A 21,084-nucleotide genomic window follows, 5' to 3' on the forward strand; every position below is an offset into this window, starting at 1 on the left:
ACCAACTATGTTCTTTATTGAAATTGTTTATCAAACAGCCATTCTCAGTTCTTTGCTTTTCCATATAAATTTTACAAACAACTTGAAAATTTCTACCGAGAAAACCCTGCTGGGATTTTCACTGGAAGAGCATTTTTTTTTTAATATTTTATTTATTTCAGAGTGTACGAGAGAGAGAGAGAGCATGAGAGCAGGGTGAGGGGTGGAGGGAAAAACAGACTCCTCACTGAGCAAGGGACTCTGGGATCACGACCTGAGCCAAAGGTAGATGCTTAACTAACTGAGCACGCATGTGCCCCATGAAGAGCATTTATTTATTTCTAAATCAGTCTGTGGAGAACTGTATCTTACGAAGATAGTGTTTAGATGTACAAAAACAGTCTACCTCTCCATTTATTTAGGTTTATTTAAAAAGTGCTCTCAGGGTACCTGGTGGCTCAGTGGGTTAAGCCGCTGCCCTCAGCTCAGATCACGGTCTCAGGGTCCTGGGATCAAGCCCCACAGCAGAGAGCCTGCTTCCCCCTCTCTCTCTGCCTGCTGCTCTGCCTACTTGTGATCTCTCTCTGTCAAATAAATAAATAAAATCTTAAAAAAAAAAAAAAGTGCTCTTAACAATGTTTTGTAGTTTTTAATAAGAGGTTTTTAGGCAACTTTTATCAGATTTATCCTTTAAGTGTCTGATTTATTTGGATGCTATTTTAACTGGTACTTTTTATTTCAATTTCTAGTTCTTACTGGCATATATACAAATATATTGTCTACTGATATTATTATACGTCATAAACTCGCTGAACTAACATAGTTCTAGTAGTATTTTTATAGATTCCTTAGGATTTTCCAGTCTAAGAATAAAACCAATTTTACTTCCTTCTTTCCAAACTGGATACATTTTCTTTTTCATGACTTACTGCACTGGCTAGGATGCCCTACACAATTTTAAATAGACAAGGCAAAAAGAGGACATTTTCCTCACTCCTAATCACTGGGGAAAGCTGTCTTTCACAATTAATATGCTGTATGTATAGTTTTTCATAGATACTCTTTATTAGATTGGGAACGTTTCCTTCTACTATGCTTAAGAATTTTTACCAGAAATGGATTTTGTCTATCTATTGAAATGATAGTATGGTGTCTGCCTTCTGCACAGGTCATGTTTCTGAAGTCCCAGGATTGAGCCCTGGATTGAAGAGTTTGCTTCTCCATCTCTCTCTGCTCCTCCCCTCATGCGTGTGCACTCTCTCTCTCACTGATGAATAAAAATCTTAAACAAAAAAAAAAAATGATAATATGGCCTTTTTTTTTTTAAGTCTATTACGGTAATGGTGAACAATGCTGATCATTTTCAAATGTTAAATCAACCACGCACCACTGTGGTAAATCCACTTGGTCATGATGTATTATTTTTTAAATATATTCCTGGATTTGGTATGTTAAAATTGTACTTATCATCTGTACATATGTTCATGAGAGAATGTACTCTACCATTTTCTTGTAATGTCTTTTTCTGGTTTGAGCATCAGGGTAATGCCGGTCTCGCAGAATGAGATCATTTTATGCAAGCATTTAAATAAAATGGGCATTATTTCTTCCCTAAATGTTTGAGAATTCACCAGTGAAGGCATCTGGACCACAGCCATTACTGTGCAGTATTTCACTGCAAGTTCATATGTATAGGAGTAAGCAGTTACTTATTTCTTCTTGAGCGAGTTTGGTAGCTTTGCATCTAACAAAGAATTTGTCCATTTCACCTAACTTATTGGCATTAAACTGTTCCCTACTAATTAATGAATGCCTTTACTGATGCCATTTTTCATTCCTGATATATTGGTAATTTGTGTGTTCTCCTTTTTTCCTAATCAGGTATCAATTTTATTATCGTCCCTTTAGACAGTTAACTTGTACATAGAGACACATCTCCAACAAAACTCTAAGTGGGCTAAGAAAGCAGGAATGTCATGTTTTATCCTTTCTCTTGGTCCCTCCCACAGCAGCTAAGCACGGTGCCTTTACTTCAGCAGCATTTTGTTTAACTAACAAAAGGGTAAATGGATGGTAATCAGGTAAAGGCCAAATTTCAAAAATCATTATTTTATACACTAGGGAAAAAAAAAAATGAAGACTTTCAAGTCAGAAAAACTTGGGTTCAAATCTCTATCACTCCCTTAAAATGAAGCTGACTTTGGGGAACAAGTTACATGAACTCTCTAAGCACACAATTAGTACATCTGTAAAATGGAGAATCCCTCTTACAACAAGTTTTAAGATTTAAATGATATAACCCTCCTAGAGTGCGCTGCATAAAGAGAGACACCAAAGAGAACATGAAAAGAGGCACAATATCACTTATCATCAAGGAAATGCAAATCAAAACTATAATGAGGTTATACCTCACACCCGTCAGAATGGCTAAAATTAAAAACACAAGAAACAAGCACTGAAGATAATGTGGGTGGGTGGGGAACCCTCTTGCACTGTTGGTGGGAATGTAAACTGGTACAGCCATTCTGAAAAACAATATGGAGGTTCCTCATAAAGTTAAAAACAGAACTACCCTCTGATCCAGGAATCACACTACTGGATACTCACTCAAAAACTATAGAAACACTGAATCAAAGGGATTCATCCGCCCCTACGTTAATAGCATTATTTACAATAGCCAAATTATGGAAACAGCCTAAGTGTCTACTGACTGATGAATGGATAAAGAAGATGTGGTATGGGGGGGCACCTGGGTGGCTCAGTGGATTAAGCCGCTGCTTTCGGCTCAGGCCATAATCTCAGTGTCCTGGGATCGAGCCCTGCGTCGGGCTCTTTGCTCAGCAGGAGCCTGCTTCTCTCTCTCTCTGCCTCTCTGCCTACTCGTGATCTCTCTGTCAAATAAACAAATAAAATCTTAAAAAAAAAAAAAAAGATGTGGTATGTATATATACTATGGAATATTATTCAGCCATAAGAAAAAATGAAATCTTGACATCTGCAACAACATGGATGGTGCCAGACAGTATTATGCTAAGTGACGTCAGTCATTCAAAGGAAGACATATACCATGTGAGCTCACTCATATGTAGAATTTAAGAAACAAAATAAATAGGCAAAGAAAATAAAAAAGACAAAACAAGAAACAAGACTCTTAACTATAAAGAACAGATGTTATCAGAGGAGAAGTTCCGGGAGGGGGGGTGAATAGGGATGGGATTAAAGAGTATATACTTAACCAAGATGGAAAAATAAATTAATTTTTTTAATCCACTGTAAATTACTGAAGATGATGATCTCTTCAACATCAAACTGATTTCAAATCCTTCCTAGGCAAAGTGGTTTCTCTTTAAAACAGTTCAGGATATCCTCTTTATTCTTGATGTTACAAATGTAAGAAACATGTGTCTAGATGGTCATTATTGCCTACTCTTCAGGGGACCCCTTAAATCTGAAATTTCATGTCCTTTAGAGATAGTTTTTTCTATCATTTGAGTATTTTCTCACCTCTATAACTTCTCTAAATCACCCTCCCCCCCCCACCTATGTTTTTTCAAAACAGACTAAAAGATTTCTTCATCTTCTTCCAGTTTTTATGTACATTTTTGTTTGGTTTTGGTTTCAGCAACATTTGCCTCTAAGAACTCTTCCCAATTTCTATTCCTTTTCCATAGCAGTTGTAACAAAAATATCTTCCCTCCTTTCCTCATCTTCCCTAACAGTACAGGAAAATGATGGCTCCTAGAACACAGTAAGGCATGTTCTTTTATAATGGTCTAATACCAGTGAGAAAAACAAAAAAATACTTTGATAACTGGCTAGCTTTTAGAGTTAACTCAGGTCAAGAATAAGACACAGGGTAAATACACTAAACCAAGAAAGCAAACTAATAAAGCCTAAACAGATACAGTTTTCATTCTTATGCATCTTCTAGAGCTTATTCTTGTTACTTTGAAATGGAAAAGTACTGCTTTAAAAGTGCAAAATGGGGGAAACTCAGGAGATACAGATAAAACTAAACTAATAATCCTGTATTTTATTTCATTTTAAACCTTTTTAATCTTATCTATATAAAGATCATTTAGGTATATGGAGGCAATATGGAGGCAATATCTTAAACACTGACATGGCAATTAGAACAGCCTGGCACTAATCACAAAATAGCAGAAATCAGAAACAGACACAGACACAGACATAAGTATTTTTTAATTTACTGGTGACATTTTAAGCCAGTAGGGAAAGTATTTCTTCTCAGTAAGTCAGGGGGAAAACTGCCTAGCCAGACTGTGGAAAAAAGATTTCCTACTACAAATTTCACATCAAATAAATTCTAGATCATATTTTATTTTAAGCCCTTTATTAATCTAATTAGTATTTCTTTTTAAATCTTGCAGATGAAGAAATACATTCTAAACACTCTAAACACAGAAACCATAAAAAAACTTTTAAAAAGACCACTAGACTTAACCATCCCTGCTTTTTTCTTTTTCAGAGCAAGTGAGGGAATAGGGAAGAACTATTAACAAAGCTAAAATATAAATTACAAAATTATAACCTGTGAAAAATGAAGCTCTTGGAAATGTAGGGAAGGGGGAGCCTGGGTGGTTCAGCTAGTTAAGCAGCTGCCTCTGGTTCAGGTCATGATCTCAGGGTCCTGGGATTGAGTCACCATCAGGCTCCCTGCTCTGGGGCGCAGGAAAGCCCGCTTCTCCCTCTGCCTGACACTCCCCCTGCTTGTGCTCTCTCTGTCAAATAAATAATTAAATTCTTAAAAGTAATGCAGGGAGGAGCGCCTGGGTGGCTCAGTGGGTTAAGCCTCTGCCTTTGGCTCAGGTCATGATCTCAGGGTCCTGGGATCAAGCCCCACATCGGGCTCTCTGCTCTGCAGGGAGCCTGCTTCCTCCTCTCTCTCTGCCTGCCTCTCTACCTACTTGTGATCTCTGTCAAATAAATAATAAATAAAATCTTAAAAAAAAAAAAAGTAATGCAGGGAAAAACGTTGGTGGCTCCAATAAAAGCAAAGAATTCAAAAAGTCAAATTTACAGAAGCAAGTTTATGACAAATGGTCAATAAACCTACTACTTGAAGAACTATAAATTTTAAAACAAAGTATCAATTTCTGCCTATCAGTGAACCATCCAGTTAAGAGCATAGAAAATCCAGCACTATCCAACTATTGGTAAATGTGTACCTTGGTACAACTTATAGAAACATCTATAAACCTTTAAAGTGCTATCACTGCCACAGCAATTCCACTTTTAATAGCCTATCATCACTGTACTGTTTAAAATAAAGAAAATATAAAAAGGCTGAATGACCAAAAGGACTGTAATAACATGAAGCCATTTAAGCTAAAATTATAATACAGATCTATATTGTATGGTCTATATACGGAAAACAAAACATGACTTTATATCAAATTTCTAAAGGTTATGATGCCACATACAGAGCAATTCCATTTCTAGAGAAACATGTATGTATGCACACAAGTCTATTAACAGAAAATCCTGGAAGAACATACACTGAAATATTAAACATCTATTATGACTTAAATAAGTATGTGGTAATCAACGTGAAGGTAAATATAAACTGCCAAAAAAGGAATTTAGTCTCCTAATAAACTAAGAAGCAAAAAACTCTTCAATTGTATGGCAAAAATATATTCAATGTATTTGAACAAAATAAAAAGATACAGTAGAAAGGAAAAAAAAATCAAGAATGATTTAGTATGTAATTTGGTGGGACAACAGACTATTTTATCAAAAAAGGAAAAATAAGCTTTTCAAAATAGTACATAATGCTTAACTCAGTTACGCCCTTATCCTGTCACCAACACTCCAATCACCTGGTTAATGGCTCAAACCAAAACCAAAGGGTCTTGTTACAAATCTCTTCATTTAGGGACGACTGGGTGGCTCGGTTGGTTAAGCAGCTGCCTTCGGCTCAGGTCATGATCCCAGCGTCCTGGGATCGAGTCCCACCTGTCGGGCTCCTTGCTCGGCAGGGAGCCTGCTTCTCCCTCTGCCTGCCTCTCTGCCTGCCTGTGCTCACTCTCTCTCCCTCTCCCTCTGACAAATAAATTAAAAAAAAAACAAAAAAAACAAAAAAAAACCAAATCTCTTCATTTAGAAAATAATGAGATGGATTAGTTGACTTGACTGTGATAATCATGTCACAATGTATACCTATGCCAAATCGTCATATTGTACACTTAAAACATATGCAAGGGTACTTGTCAATTATACCTCAATAAAAGCTGGAGGGGGGAATGGATTATACTGATCATCTGTGTATTCAAAGAACACAGGAAGAGAAGGGAGACACAGAAAAATAGAAGTTTCAAAGGCATTCTGGAAGTCCAAATGAGTGATTCCAATGGAGCACAAAAAAGCCATCTTCAAAAGAAAAATTCTATTTTAAAAAGGTGTATGTGTGTGTGTGTACACACAAACATTATTACACAAACCACAAAGAAAGAGCATTTAAGGATAATAAGAATTTCTCAAAATTCTTACTAGACCACTGATTAAAGGATTAAAATAAGTAACAGTAATATGTTAAATAACCAAACTGTTATAAAAAAAACTATACACACTTTTAATTCTCAGTTAATACTCACTGTATTCTAGCTTCTTCCTCCTCTTTTTCTCTTTCAATTGTTCTTCCTCCTCCCTGACTCCCTCTTCTTCTTCTCCTCGTTGTTCCTCTCCCAAAGCATCATAAAATACTGGGTCACGATGAGCAGCTTTCCTCTGGAAATGCTTAGCTTTGGATCCTCCTTTAACAAGCACAACTTTTCTTTTCAAACAAGTGCAGCCAAACATGCAGTCTGGTCGGCGGCAGTGAGCAGGCTGGCGCTTCTCCAAAGCTAGACTGGAACACACGCAACCCAATCGACAGAAGTCATTGTTGCATGGAGGGGCTCGTTTCCTTATGATTGTGTGGATGGGTTTAGTTTTGAGAGACGCCTAAAGTTAAAATAAAGAATTGTAAATCTACTGAATCATGCCCCAACACCACCCACAACTTACAAGTCATATACTGGTCTGCCTTTTTGGACTCTGAACACTCAGTACCAATAGCACAAGATTAGCAGTATATTTAAAGAAGAACATAAATATAACCAGGACTCTGAACAGTCTGCCTTTCTAAAGCACAGTGCAGTCAAGAGAAATATTTGTTTGACAGAGAGATCACAAGTAGGCAGAGAGGCAGGCGGGGATTTTGGCGGGGAGCAAGCTCCCTGCTCAGCAGAGAGCCCGATGCATGGCTCAACCCCAGGACCCCGAGATCATGACCCAAGCCAAAGGCAGAGGCTTTAACCCACTGAGCCACCCAGGTGCCCCCAAGTCAAGAGAATATTTAAATTAACTATGAGCCAGAATATCAACAGCGATCAATCTATTCTCAATGGAAATCACATGTAACGTTCAGGGCAGCTCAGTGGTTAAGCATCTGCCTTTGGCTCAGGTGATGCCTGGGATGAGCTCCACATCAGTCTCTCTCTGTCAAATCAAGAAATAAAATCTTTAAAAAAAAAAGAAAAAGAAAAAGAAATCACACATAATGTTCAAAGGCAGGGGTTGACAAGATGTACAGGCCAAATTCAGCCTGTTTCATAAAGTTTCACTGGAACACAAAATGCCTGTGGCATTGTAAGAGCAGAGATGAGTAAATGCAACAGAGTGTGTATGGCCTACAAAGCCTAAAATATTTACTACCTGGCCCTTTACTGAAATACTTTGCGGACACCTGCTTTCCAGTAACTAATAGAAAGGGAATGGGATAATATGTACATTTAATAATAAAGGACACACTGTGTATTTAATCCAAACATCTAATCATCTTCAGGTCTAGAATTCAGTCACATAATTTAAAAATGGAAGGTAAGGTGCACAAATTTCATGACCAAAAAAAAAAAAAATTTAGTCACATGCTATTGTATCATTTCATGTGCACCAGAGGCTGCTCTAAGACAGGTAAATCGGTAAGTGAAAAATTCTCAATATAAAATTTTATAAAACACAAAAGCTTTTTCTCCACAGGTCTATAATTTTTAAACTTTCTGAAATGTAGTACCTTTTAAGGAGAACTTTCAAAGCGGTTTTAACAAGATTAGCAAACATACTTGTCCACATGCTAGAGAATGAAATTAGAGATTTTCAGAATGGACAGCTGACTTCATACAAGGTGAAAGACATTATCCAAAAGCACAACTGTACTGTCTCCCTCTACTGGCAGGAGGGTATCTACACTAAAGTGTCTAAGAACAAAAACAAACCAAGAGAATCTCCTTAATTATCCTATCACTAAGATAACTAAATGGCCTATCCTTCCGCCAAAAAGCCCATACACATTTCCCCTTACTAACCTAATTTTTTCCAACCATGAACTAATACACTTCTTAAAAAAACCATCAGATACTTACTTGAGCAGTAAGCAGAGTTGTTAAGGATACATCTGCTCGCTCTTCAGTGATATAAGTCCTTGGTTTTCCTTCCCAAAGTGCACAGTCTTCCAGGTCCATTAGTTTCACTTGGGATTTAGACAAGCCTGGTGGGCGAGTTCCCTGTTGCTGTTGCTGCTGCTGCTGGTGTGCCTGCCGCAAACTAATTTGCTTTGGAAATGTATTTTCATCTAAAGTTGGCACAACAAAGTTGTTCACCTGATTTTCTGAGATAGTACTTGAAGAATTCTTGGCAACCTTATCTCCTGGAATCACTGGAGTATGTTTCTGCTTTGGTGAAATAGGGTAGGGTAAAATGGATTTATAAGATGATTTAGTTCGGCCACCAAAAGTTGCCTGTTTGTTTTGAGACTTTGCCTTTCGAGAGGCAGAGGGCACAGAATGAGGCTTCAAAGAGTAGGAGGTAGAAGGGGAAATGGTAGATTGCTTCTTTAGTACACTGTCAAGTGTTCGTACATAGCTGGTACTCTTGGTGGGAAGCTGGTATACCACAGGAGATGTAGGAGCATTAGAAGAGAAACCCATACTGGTTTCCATCAGTTTGCCTTCATTTTCCAAGTACTCATCTAGTTTATCACTGCAGAAAGCAGAACGGTTTTTCAGTGGACCTTCAGAATTTCCACCTAGAAATAAGGAGATGCAGATACTTAAAGAAATATATGGCAGATCTTCAGAAAAATAAACTAAAAAATGCCAAGAGCATTAAGTTATAAGCTACTGAATCTTCTCAACTGTCCTTAATCTTCTAAACATAGGGAAAACAATATACTATTAATAAACCAAATGAAGAGATGGAATCATACATTCATTACATTAAAACCATTATCTAAAACCATCTCATTACATATATTTACATTAATTTGGGTGAAATACCAACAATAAATTAAGATTAAGATAAGAGTCTACAATTCTGACAACTTATGACCTTAGCAGAGAAACCACATTTAAGTAAAAACATAAGAACAAAAAATATACACTTAAGTCAAACTTCAACAGAACACACCAACTGAGATTAACAGATTGTAATACCTAGACTCTGATATAAAACACAAGGAAAGAGGTGAGGGCACAAAAAGTGAAGTATAAAATTTAGTTTCTAAGGAATGAAAAAGCAAATGTAGTAGACAGACAAGCATTATATTATTGTAACACTGTGGAGAGATTCAAAGATGAGAAAAACTATTTTGGATACATGATAAATTTACCTGGCTAGAATGTAAAACCGCAAGTAACTACAATGGGAAAAGCACTAAGAAAGGAGACCAACAGGCACACAGTCCAAATGCTTGGGTTAGAAGTTTTCCTTGGACTGTAATGCTGTCAAGAATCACTCTATAGCTATAAAGTATACAGTTCTGAAGTAATACTTGAGAATGGTGATTATGGTAACTGCAGGTGGCTCAGTCCGTCAAGCTTCTCTAAAAAAATGAAAATTTAAAAAATAACTGTAGGAGTAACAGAAAGGCAGTACAATTGAAAAGTGGGTGCAGGTTGGGGAGGGTATATGCTATATTGAGTTATGTGAAATGTGTAAGCCTAATGATTCACAGACCTGTACCCCTGGAGCAAATAGTATATTATATGTTAATAAAAAAAATTTTTTTAAATAGTAATAATAATAAAGACAAAAAATAATTTAAAATTTAAAAATTTTTTTAAAAATTAAAAAAAATAAAACATAAAATAAAAAATAAAATAAAAGAGGTACATGGATTATTTAAGCCTGACATGGTTAGGGATATGGAACATAGGGAATGAACAGACATTAGCAAGCAATTTATTTGCCCTGTATTTTATAGCATATAAAGGAAAGATGAAGAAAAACAACCAAATCTTACTTTTAACAAAAGGCTTTTTGGCCACGTGTTTCAGAACACATTTACAATTCTTTAAAAAGCTGATTACCTTCACTCCTAGATGCAGAAGCACTATGAAACTTTCCCCTCCATCCCTTGATTTTGGTGAAGTCATTGGTCTTCCCTGTCCTAGAAACAAAGGGAAACCCAGCATCTATAAAAGAAAAAGTAAAAGAGATTACCAAAATTCAAGTCAACTAATATTTAATATCTAATTAGTAACCAAAACTTAATCACAAAAAAACTTAATCTAAAATGCATAAATCATTAAGACTATGCCACTAGGCAAAAAAATTTACCTTAGAATATCCTAAATGTCTCTAACAAAGGCAGTTTTTTACTTATATCACAACTTTGACTTTACAAATGCCACACACTCACCAGGAGAGGCAGGGTTGGTTCCAGTAAGGTTCCAAAAAGGAAAGCTAGTGGCTGGAGCCAAAGGTAGCTGTACTCCCAAATATTTAAGATCAATGCTCATTGTCGGATCCACTGAATTCAATTTTAAGCCCACTACAAGGAAAAAGAAACACAAATTACATTCTTTTTTTAAACTTCTGAGGTGTGAGGAGAGAGTAAAATGGGAGTGAAAAGCAGAAATGAAATAAAAATAAAAAGTTGGAGACAGACTTTAAGGCGGCCCATGATCCTCACCTCTTAATACTACATATTTCTGTACTCCTCCCTCCTCCCTCTCCCTTAAGTGCAGATAGGACCTTTGTTTTATTTCTAACATAAAAAAGTGGCAAAAGGGATGGGATGTACATGATTTGGTGTTTATGAGACTATGGGTGCATGTATCACCCATCTTGCTAAAGCTGCAAGGATATAAATTCTGCCAACAACCTGAAGGAAACTGGAAGCAGAATCCTCCCAAGTCAAGCCTCTGAGGAGAAACCAGACCTGACATTTTGACTGAAGCACTGTGAGACACTAAGCGGAGGACCCAGTTAAGCTATGCCCAAACTCCCAATTGAAAGTAAATGAAACAGTATGTCTTAAGTTTACACTAATTTGTTAAGCAATAGAAAACTAATACATAAACACAGTAGAATTAAGATCCTTTGTGATCCAGAGACTTTCTAGGACTTTCAAAACAAATCTGTCATTGACTAAGCTTCTGGCCTGAATTAGGGTTTCTAATTCCCTAGTAATCCATTAGTGTTGTTTATGGTTAACTGAGCCTATAAATATTATAACTTATTTGTAGATTAAGTGGTAATCTTTTGGGAAAACATTTACTCAACATATCCTTTTAGAGGTTTTGGTGAGTACCCCCCCCCCTTAACATTTTATGATTGAGATTTGTCTATGCTTACAGATTTATCTCTGGACCATTTATTTTCACCACCGTACACTACTCCAGATTATGAATATATAGTACTAACCAATTTATTCACGATTCCCCTACAGATGAGAATTAGGTTGTTTTCTAATTTTTTTTTAATTTCATTTTTTGAGTACACACAACATTAAAATACCATTAACTATATTCTTTACACTGTACCTTGCATCCCTGACTTATTCATCCCTTAACTGAAAGCCTGTAACTACTCCCAGCTCCCTTCACCCATTTTTTCCCTACTTTTAACAATTACAAGCAATGCACCCATGTAATTATTCACTGTGTACAAGAAAGTGTATCACAGGGAACCTGGGTGGCTCAGTCCCTAAGCATCTGCCTTTGGCTCAGGTCATGATCCCAGGGTCTTGGGGTCAAGCCCCACATCCAGGGATACTATGCAGTATGTGCATCCATACTGCTCAGCGGGAAGCCTGCTTCTCTTTCTCCCCCTCCCCCTCCTGGTGTTCTCTCCCTGTCAAATAAATAAATGTAATCTTTAAAAAAAAATGTGTATCACAGAGATGATGTATAAGAGCTTCTCTAGTGCATTTAGCTTTTCCTTGTAGCATTTAACCAGGAATGGAATTGCTATATAACAGGGCATATTCATCTTTCAACTGTATTGGATTGTGAGTGGTCAACATACTTGTGGCTGTCCAAAATATTTGAACACCCTTTCCCTAGCTTTTACTAGCTGTTACTTTTCTCCATTATAACCCCAACCTCTTCAAGGTAGGTATTGGGAAAAAATCACTTTCTACCTTCCCTTGCAATTTATGTGCAGACATTTAACACAGGTTTTGCCGATCAACTGTACCATGAAAGACTTCAATTTGGGCAAGAGTACCAGGAAGGGATACTTTGCAGAACTGTGTGAATGAGGGTGATGGTGTTTGGCCAAGTAAAGAATTTTTAGAGGCAGAAGTAACCAAGGTCCTAGCTGTATGCATACTGTGTACAGTGTCCCTACTGAAAATGGTGGTGCTTGTCCAATGTTGTGGGACTGCTTATATGCGCATTCAGTAAAAGTAATGTGGGCATTTTTCCCTACTGCACAGTCCCAGAGTGTGTTTTTCTGGCGTTTTGTGTTTTGTGTGTTTTCAAGAGATTGTGTAAGTCATCTGACACTCTTTAATAAATTTATCTTCTATGTCATCTGTACAGTCTGATATTTACTACTAAAAAGGTTAATGATACACTTAGTTATTCAGAGTACTTCTTGTGTAATGGCACATAAAATGATAATTAGGGGTGCCTAGGTGGCTCAGTCAGTTAAGTGTCTGCCTTCAGCCTGGGTCATGATCCCAGGGTTCAGGGATCAAGCCCTGCCACCCCCTGTCCCCTGTCAGGCTCCCTGCTCAGCAGGCAGCCTGCCTCTCCCTCTCCCTCTGCTGTACCCCCTGCTTGTACTTGTGCTCTGTCAAAGAAATAAACATCTTTTTTAAAAAAAATAATTATACAACAAACTGGGATAAACCTGAGGCTGCTTTTCGCTAGAGGCAACCAGCTCTACAGTTATTAATTACCCTTTGTCAAGCTTGGCCATTCTGAGGAGATCACTATCTCAAGAGCCTATTATTGTCACACATCATGGATAACCATGTGCAACAATGCACTAATTGGGAGTCTGCACTAAATAATGCCAAATTACTCTCAATTTATACTCCCTCCAGTAGTGCATAAGAGCTCTTGCTGATCCAATTTCTTTTCAACATTTGATGTCACCTGTTCCAATCTTTTGCTTTAAATTTATATCCTATTATTCTTGAATTTATATTTTTCTGTTACTAATGACCATCATCTACTTTGTATTCACTCATCCGTGAATTACTAGCTTCAAATTATTGTGCAGTAAAGTGTTTAACTTAAATTTTAACAAAACTGAAGCCAAAAGGAGTTCAAAGTATTAAGTATTCTATTAATAGCTATCAGAAGTCTTAGGTACAGGTTTTTAATAAAAGGCTTACATAATACTCATCGCCTGAAAGGTGAAGGCATTAGACAGATTATGAGCCACAAACTCTTATGGCTAATTTGTATATCCACCACAGAGAACTTACCTTAACAAAGGAGATCACTGAATCACTATGCTGTTTTAGTATGTTAAGCCCAGTTCTTTAAATATTGTATGTTATTATTTCTTATTTTTAAAGAATTTTATTTATTTGACAGAGAGAGATCACAAGTAGGCAGAGAGGCAGGCAGAGAGAGAGGAGAAGCAGGCTCTCCGCTGAGCAGAGAGTCCGATGTGGGGCTCGATCCCAGGACCCTGGGATCATGACCCGAGCTGAAGGCAGAGGCTTTAACCCACTGAGCCACCCAGGCGCCCCTGTATCTTATTTTTATTTTATTTAAGTACATGGTATGATTCCTATTAACATCAATAAAACATTCTTTCCAGGGGCACCTCGCAGGCTTAGTATGTTGAATATGCAACTCCTGATCCGGGGGTTATGAGCTCAATCTCCACACTGGGTCTAGAGATTGCTTAAAAATAAAATAAGATTTGGTGGTGTTTTTGTTTGTTTGTTTGTTTGTTTTTTAAGATTTTATTACTTCTTTGAGAAAGACAGAGAGAGAGAGAACATGAACAGGTGGAAGGCAGAGGGACAAGCAGATTCCCCACTGAGTGGGGAGTCCCAAACGGTGCTCAATCCCAGGACTATGAGATCATACCTGACCTAAAGTCAGACTCTTAACCGAATGAGCCACCCACGTGCCCCGATTTGGGAGAGTGAGAGAGAGGGCATGCACATGAGCAGGGGGAGGGACAGAGGAAGAGAAAGAACCCTCAATCAGACACTCTCCCACCCTACAAGTGTGAAGCATGACACAAAGCTTGATCCCAGGACCCTGAGGACCATGACCTAAACAAAAACCAAGACTCGGCTTCTTTTTTTTTTTTTTTTAAGACTTTATTTATTTGACAGAGATCACAAGTAGGCAGCGAGGCAGGCAGAGAGGGGGGTGGGGAAAGCAGACTCCCTGCTGAGCAGAGAGCCCCATGAGGGGCTCCATTCCAGGACCCTGAAATCATGACCTGAGCTGAAGGCAGAGGCTTAACCCACTGAGCCACCCAGGCACCCCAAGACTAGGCTTCTTAACTGAGCCACCAGGACACCCCAGAAATAAAATCTTTTAAGCAAATATTCTTTCCTCATGTTTCCAGCCAATCAGGGAAAAATAAGACTGGGAGTCAAAACAACTGGTTTCTAATCGTGTGCTTGGGCTAAATTTCTCTTGGCTTTCGCTTCCTCATCAGTAAAATAAATCCACTACAATGAGTTTTATGTTTTAAGAATTTATTGCACCTTCTTTGTGAAATACTCTGTAATACAGATGGTAATAGAGATAAAAGACATTCCCCAGACCTCAAGGGGCTTTAGTGCTCTTTTCCCAACTGACTCATCAGTAGTTACAATGGTGGAAGTCCCAAGAGAGGTAACCAAAAAGAAATAATACTTGAAAAGCCCAAGGGAATGTGGTAAAATTTTTACTGAGTCTGTAATTCTTAAGTTAGAATAAGTAAAAATAACTAAGAAAGGTGGGAAGGGACAACAGAGTGGAACCACAAAGTAAGATATTCAGAAATTCAAGTAAGAACTGAATCCTAAACACAGGATAAAGTAAGATACTCTAATTCTTTGAGAAGAGAAAAATACTATTATTATTGACCCCAAATTGCCAGAATAGCTGCCTACATAGATGGTAAAAATAAAGGAATTAAGTTGATAAAAAAAAGCACCCATACATAGACCTGCAAACTCTAGACCCCACACAATCAAATTTAGAGACTGTTTTTCCTATTTTCTTGTCTGTGTTTACTTGTATTTTAAACTTCCACTTTCCTCCAAAAGTGAAAGCAAGTTCTAAAGACAAGATGAAATTTATTTTAAATATACCTATCAATTTTTTAAAGCCATAAAAGTAGAAGTCAATGGCACACAATGTTCAAAGTAATTCCCAATTTAGCTTCTCTGTACCATCCTGAAATGTTTGCCCTGCAAGAAAATCCCCTATTTAGCACATACATGAGACCTAGACTTAGTTTCCTATAAATGAGATTAACTTGTACAGAAGATAGCTAAATAATTCACAGAAAGCATATCCCCCCCAAAAAATAAAATCCTTTCCACTAGGACAGTTTAAACTGAACTATATTCCTAAATGCATTGGCCTTTTCACCAGATTAGGAACTACTTCCTAAAAACATATTATTGCACCATTACAAAAAAAAGACTCCTAAATTCAGATTCAAATGAAGAATCATATAAGATCATAAACCATAATTTAAAAAAACAAAATGCCTGGGATGCCTGGGTGGTCCAGCTGGTTAAGTGTCATCTGACTCTTGACTTCAGCTCAGTTATGATCTCAGGGTCTTCAGACTCAGCCCCCAATAGGCTCCACAATGGGCATGGAGTCTGCTTGAGATTCTCTCTCCCCATCTCCTTCTACCTTCCTGCCCCCTGCTTGTGCGCATGTGCTCACTTACACATGCTCACCCACTTCTCTCTAAAAAATAAAACATTTTAAAAACTGCCTACGCCAGCTAAACACACTAAAATATAAAGCACCCACCAAAACACACTCAAGAGGAATAAACTCCTATATAACTAACCAGCATAAAAGAGCAAATCTACATAAAAAAGAAAAGCTCCAGTTAATTGTCAATTTAACAACACTCAGTATTTTTTAACTAAAAATCAAGAGTCACAGAGCTCTAAAGAGATTGCCATAAAGGAACTTAACATTGTAACTGACAGAAGTTCATAGTGATACAATAAATAAATAAATAGGTTGCAACAACATCAACATGGATGGCCCTTTAGAGTACAACGTGAAGCAATGTAAGTCAATCAGATAAAGACAAATACTATTCCTTTTCACTCCTCTGTGGAATTTAAGAAACAAATGAACAACGGGAAAAAAGGAGAGAAACAAATGAAGAAACAGACTCTTAATTATAGAGAACAAACTGATGGTCACTAAAGGGGAGTAGGGGGATAGGAGAAATAGGGGACGGGAATTAAGATGTGTACTTGTGATGAGCAATGGGTAATGTATGGAACTAGTAAATCACTGCACTGTACACCTGAAACTAATATAACTGTATGTTAACTAAAAGGCATTAAAATAAAAACTCTTTAAAAATTGGGGAGGGGCGCCTGGGTGGCTCAGTGGGTTAAGCCGCTGCCTTTGGCTCAGGTCATGATCTCAGGGTCCTGGGATCGAGTCCCGCATCGGGCTCTCTGCTCAGCAGGGAGCCTGCTTCCCTCTCTCTCTCTCTGCCTGCCTCTCCGTTTACTTGTGATTTCTCTCTGTCAAATAAATAAATAAAATCTTTAAAAAAAAAAAATTGGGGAAAAAAGAAATCTCTGCTGCAGAGGAATTCCAATTAATTTATGCTCATTTCTACCTCATATTCCACAAGAAAGTAGAGCTTAACTTCCCACTAAGTATGGACTACCCAGTGACTTCCTTCTAAGAAGTACAGCATGGAAAGGTCAGTGATTGTTGATAAAATGTACCCTTGATACAATGGGATGAAAATGGCACTCCCTCTCTGTGATCTTCCTCTCATGAATATATAACCACAATCTAACCATGAGAAAAACAACAGATGAAACTCAACTGAAAGACATTCTACAAAATATCTGACCAGTACTCCTCATAATTTTCAAGGTCATTAAAAATTTTAAAATCTGAGCTACTGTCCCAGCCAAGAGGATCCTAAGGAGACATGACTACTAAATGTGATTTCCTAGATGGAATCCTGAAATAAAAAAAAATAAGGGAATCTGATTAAAGTATGGACCTCAGTTAATATTAACATACCAATATTGTCTAATTGTAACAAATATTCTATACTAATGTTAGATGTATTTAATAATAAGGGAAATGGAATGAAGAGTATATGGGAACTCTGTTATGTTCCCAATTTTACTACAAACCTAAAACTTAACTAAAATAGAAAAAAAATTTAGGGTGCCTGGGTGGCTCAATCATTAGGCACCTGCCTTCAGCTCAGATCATGATCCTGGTCAGGGTCCTGGGGTAGAGCCTCACATTTGGCACCCTGCTCAGTGGGACTCTGCTTCTTCCTCTCCCTCTGTACCTCCCTCCACTCTTGTGAGCACACATGTTTGCGTGCACGCTCGCTCTATCTCTAAAATAAATTGAGTATTTTTAAAAATGTTTTAATTAACATAGAATTGACTTAGTAGCAGTGAAGTAGAAATGCTTGTATAAAAATACCTTTAAAGTTCAAAACCAGATGGTAATTTCTAGGTTGATAGGAAATACATCAATTTGGATGTAGTACCTCCAAGTTAGTATATAGGATAGTACAGGAGACAGAAAAAATATAGTTCTGTGGAAAACAACGTTAAGATTCTTATTTTAGGAGTGCCTGGGTGGCTCAGTGGGTTAAAGCCTCTGTCTTCAGCTCAGGTTGTGATCCCAGGATTCTGGGATCAAGCCTCACTCACATCGGGCTCTCTGCTCAGCAGGGAGCCTGCTTCCTCCCTCTCTCTGCCTGCCTCTCTGCCTACTTGCAATCTCTGTCTGTCAAATAAATAAATAAATGAAATCTTTTAAAAAATTTTTAAAAGATTCTTATTTAATTTTAACAATAAGACTACCACCACCAATAAAAACACTTCCTCAGGCTTAACACTTCTTCCAGAACTTCAGAGCAAGCTCAAAAATCTTAGTAAGTTTTTCAAGTTTCCAGCACAAAAAGTTGTTGGGGTTTTTTTTTGTTTTTTTTTTTAAGATTTTATTTATTTGACAGAGAAAGACACAACGAAAGAGGGAACACAAGCAGGGAAGTGTGAGAGGGAGAAGCAGGCTTCCTGCTGAGCAGGGAGCCTGATGCGGGTTTCAATCCCAGGACCCTAGGACCATGACCTAAGCTGAAGGCAAATGCTTAACGACTGAGCCACCCAGGTGCCCACAAAAAGATTTTTTAATGTTTATATTCTAAAAAATAGTGAAACTCCACAGTTAACAGAAAGGGAGAGAAATGACATTACTGAAGTAAAATTTAACAAGTTCTTTCAATCACCAATTTTTAAAGAGGGACCTTAAAGGAACATGTGATTGGCTCAATCCCAGTTACAAATACTTAGCCAATGTAACTCATTTTTCTGAAATTCTAAGTCTTAAGAAACAAAGGTTGAGGAGTGGAGGGATATCTGCCAAAACAAAATAGAAAAATCCAAAATAGATCTCTACCTCACACCTTAGGAATAGCACCACATGAATTACAGATTTAACTGTTTTTTTTTTTTTTAAAATAGGGACACCTGGGAGGCTGTCAGTTAAGCATGTGCTTTTTGTTCAGGTCATGATCCCAGGGTCCTAGAATCAAGTCCTGCATCCGGCTCCTTGCTCAGCAGAGTGCCTCCTTCTCCCTGTCCCTCTGCTACTTCCCCTGCTTGTGCTCTCTCTCTGTCTCTGACAAATAAATAAAACATAAATAGATAGATAGATAGATAAAACAAGACTATACAGGGCAGCTGGATGGCTCAGCTGGTTGAGTGTCCAACTCTTAATTTCAGCCCAGGTCATGATGGTGCAGTCCTGGGACTGAGCCCCCATCTGACTCCATGCTCAACACAGTCTGCTCATCCTGCTCCCTGTTTCTACCCCCACTTGCACTCTCTCAAATAATAAAATCTTTTCAGAAAAATAAAATAATACGGGCGCCTGGGTGGCTCAGTCATTAAGCATCTGGCTTTAGTTCAGGTCATGATCCCAGAGACCTGGGATCAAGCCTCACATTGGGCTCCCTGCTCTACAGGAAGCCTGCTTTTTTCCCTTTCCCACTCCCCCTGCTTGTGTTCCCTCTCTTGCTGTGTCTCTGTCAAATAAATAAATAAAATCTTAAAATAATAATAATAATAAAACTATGTAAGAATACAGTTGAATTAATTTTAAACAACATGAGGATTAAATAAAAACTTATATATGACACCTAATGCAGAATCTGTACAGCCGGTGAAAACTGATGGCTCACCCACATTTTTGTTTGGCTCAGTGTTTAACACTTTGCCCAAAAAACTTAGAAGTTGAGCATCATTACATAAAAATGCTGACTTCAGTTTCTACTGAACAATGAGAATTTCTGAAATACTATGCCAATCCTCCCATATGACAATAATCCACAGCTATGACTGCCCCTTCAGAAGAGGCACCTGTGTTCCAGCCTGCCAGAGTCCAACCTTGTACACGAAATCAGGCTACTTTCATTTGCTTACCTGCTTAGTTTCTAGGAGCATTTGACTTTGAACCCCAATTACACAGAGGAAAATACCAGGATTTGTCTACAATGTATGTAGGGGAAGGAAAAAACACACTTAAACCTTAACCAGCCAGGAAGTAATAGGAAACCAAACCATAACGAAAAGACCAGCAGAGAGCATGGAATATATTTACCTCTAGAACTAAGACTGAAACAAAGTAGGGATTAGGCTGAAAGATATTTATACATTGTTGGAGTACATAACTAACAAAATACGAAAGTAGGAGGGAGGAAAAAAGATAAAGGAAAAGTTAACTGATAGAGGTTAAGAGAATACTATTTAAATAAAATAGCAGAAATGAAAGCTAACAGTAAGCAATAATAAATGTTATTTACCATTAAGACTATGATGTGACTGTAACTGCCCCATTACAATCCACAGTACCCCTCTAAGATCACAGTGTCAGACAAGCAGCCTCATATTAAAGCAAAAGTTCAAGTATTACTAGCTGACTTAGATACTGAATCTTATACAGCATTTTATTAGCATATAATGCTTAGGTTCTTATATAAATGATCCATTATATAATGATCCATTATATATGTAAATCAGCTCAACAATCCCCTGGCGGGGGGGTGGGGGGGGGGGGTGGGGTGGGGTGGGGTGGGTGGGTGGGTGGGTGGTGCTGACTAATAGCAAAAACTCAAACTACTCCAAAAGATAGTTGGGACACCTGGGTGGCTCAGTGGGTTAAAGCCTCTGCCTTTGGCTCAGGTCATGATCTCAGGGTCCTGAGATCAAGCCCCACATCAGGTTCTCTGCACAGCAGGGAGCCTGCTTCCCCCCACCCCCCTGCCTGCTGCTTTACCTACTTGTGATCTCTCCCTCTCTCTGTCAAATAAATAAATAAAATCTTAAAAAAATAATAAATAAGAAGGTACACCTAAAATCAAACACACAAGAAACTAAAAATTGGAGTATAGTTTACAATATCTCATTTACAACAAGTGGGAAAGTCAGTAGTTGCTATGATGGTAATAAATATAGAGCAAGTCCTCCTAATCTGCAAGGGATATGTTTTAAGACCCATAGTGGGTACATTCTAAGACCCTCAGTGGATGCCTGAAACCACCTGGTACCAAACCCCGACGCAGCACGCACGCACACACACACAGACAAACACACAATGT

General features: G+C 37.9%; 1 protein-coding gene across 6 annotated transcripts in view; it reads right to left on the bottom strand.

Annotated features, from left to right (window-relative positions):
- MGA (MAX dimerization protein MGA) overlaps positions 1-21,084 on the bottom strand; it is a 173,021-nt gene that overhangs the window by 40,074 nt on the left and 111,863 nt on the right. For all 6 annotated transcript variants that reach the window (XM_044229700.1, XM_044229702.1, XM_044229701.1 and 3 more), the window contains exons 6-9: positions 10,682-10,813; positions 10,350-10,454; positions 8,406-9,067; positions 6,597-6,945 (exon numbers count right to left, since the gene is read on the bottom strand). In XM_044229700.1, the coding sequence (XP_044085635.1) occupies positions 6,597-6,945; positions 8,406-9,067; positions 10,350-10,454; positions 10,682-10,813 (1,248 nt within the window). The remainder of the gene's footprint in view (positions 1-6,596; positions 6,946-8,405; positions 9,068-10,349; positions 10,455-10,681; positions 10,814-21,084) is intronic.

The sequence above is a fragment of the Neovison vison genome, chromosome 13 (assembly GCF_020171115.1).
Source record: "Neovison vison isolate M4711 chromosome 13, ASM_NN_V1, whole genome shotgun sequence".
Taxonomy (NCBI): domain Eukaryota; kingdom Metazoa; phylum Chordata; class Mammalia; order Carnivora; family Mustelidae; genus Neogale; species Neogale vison.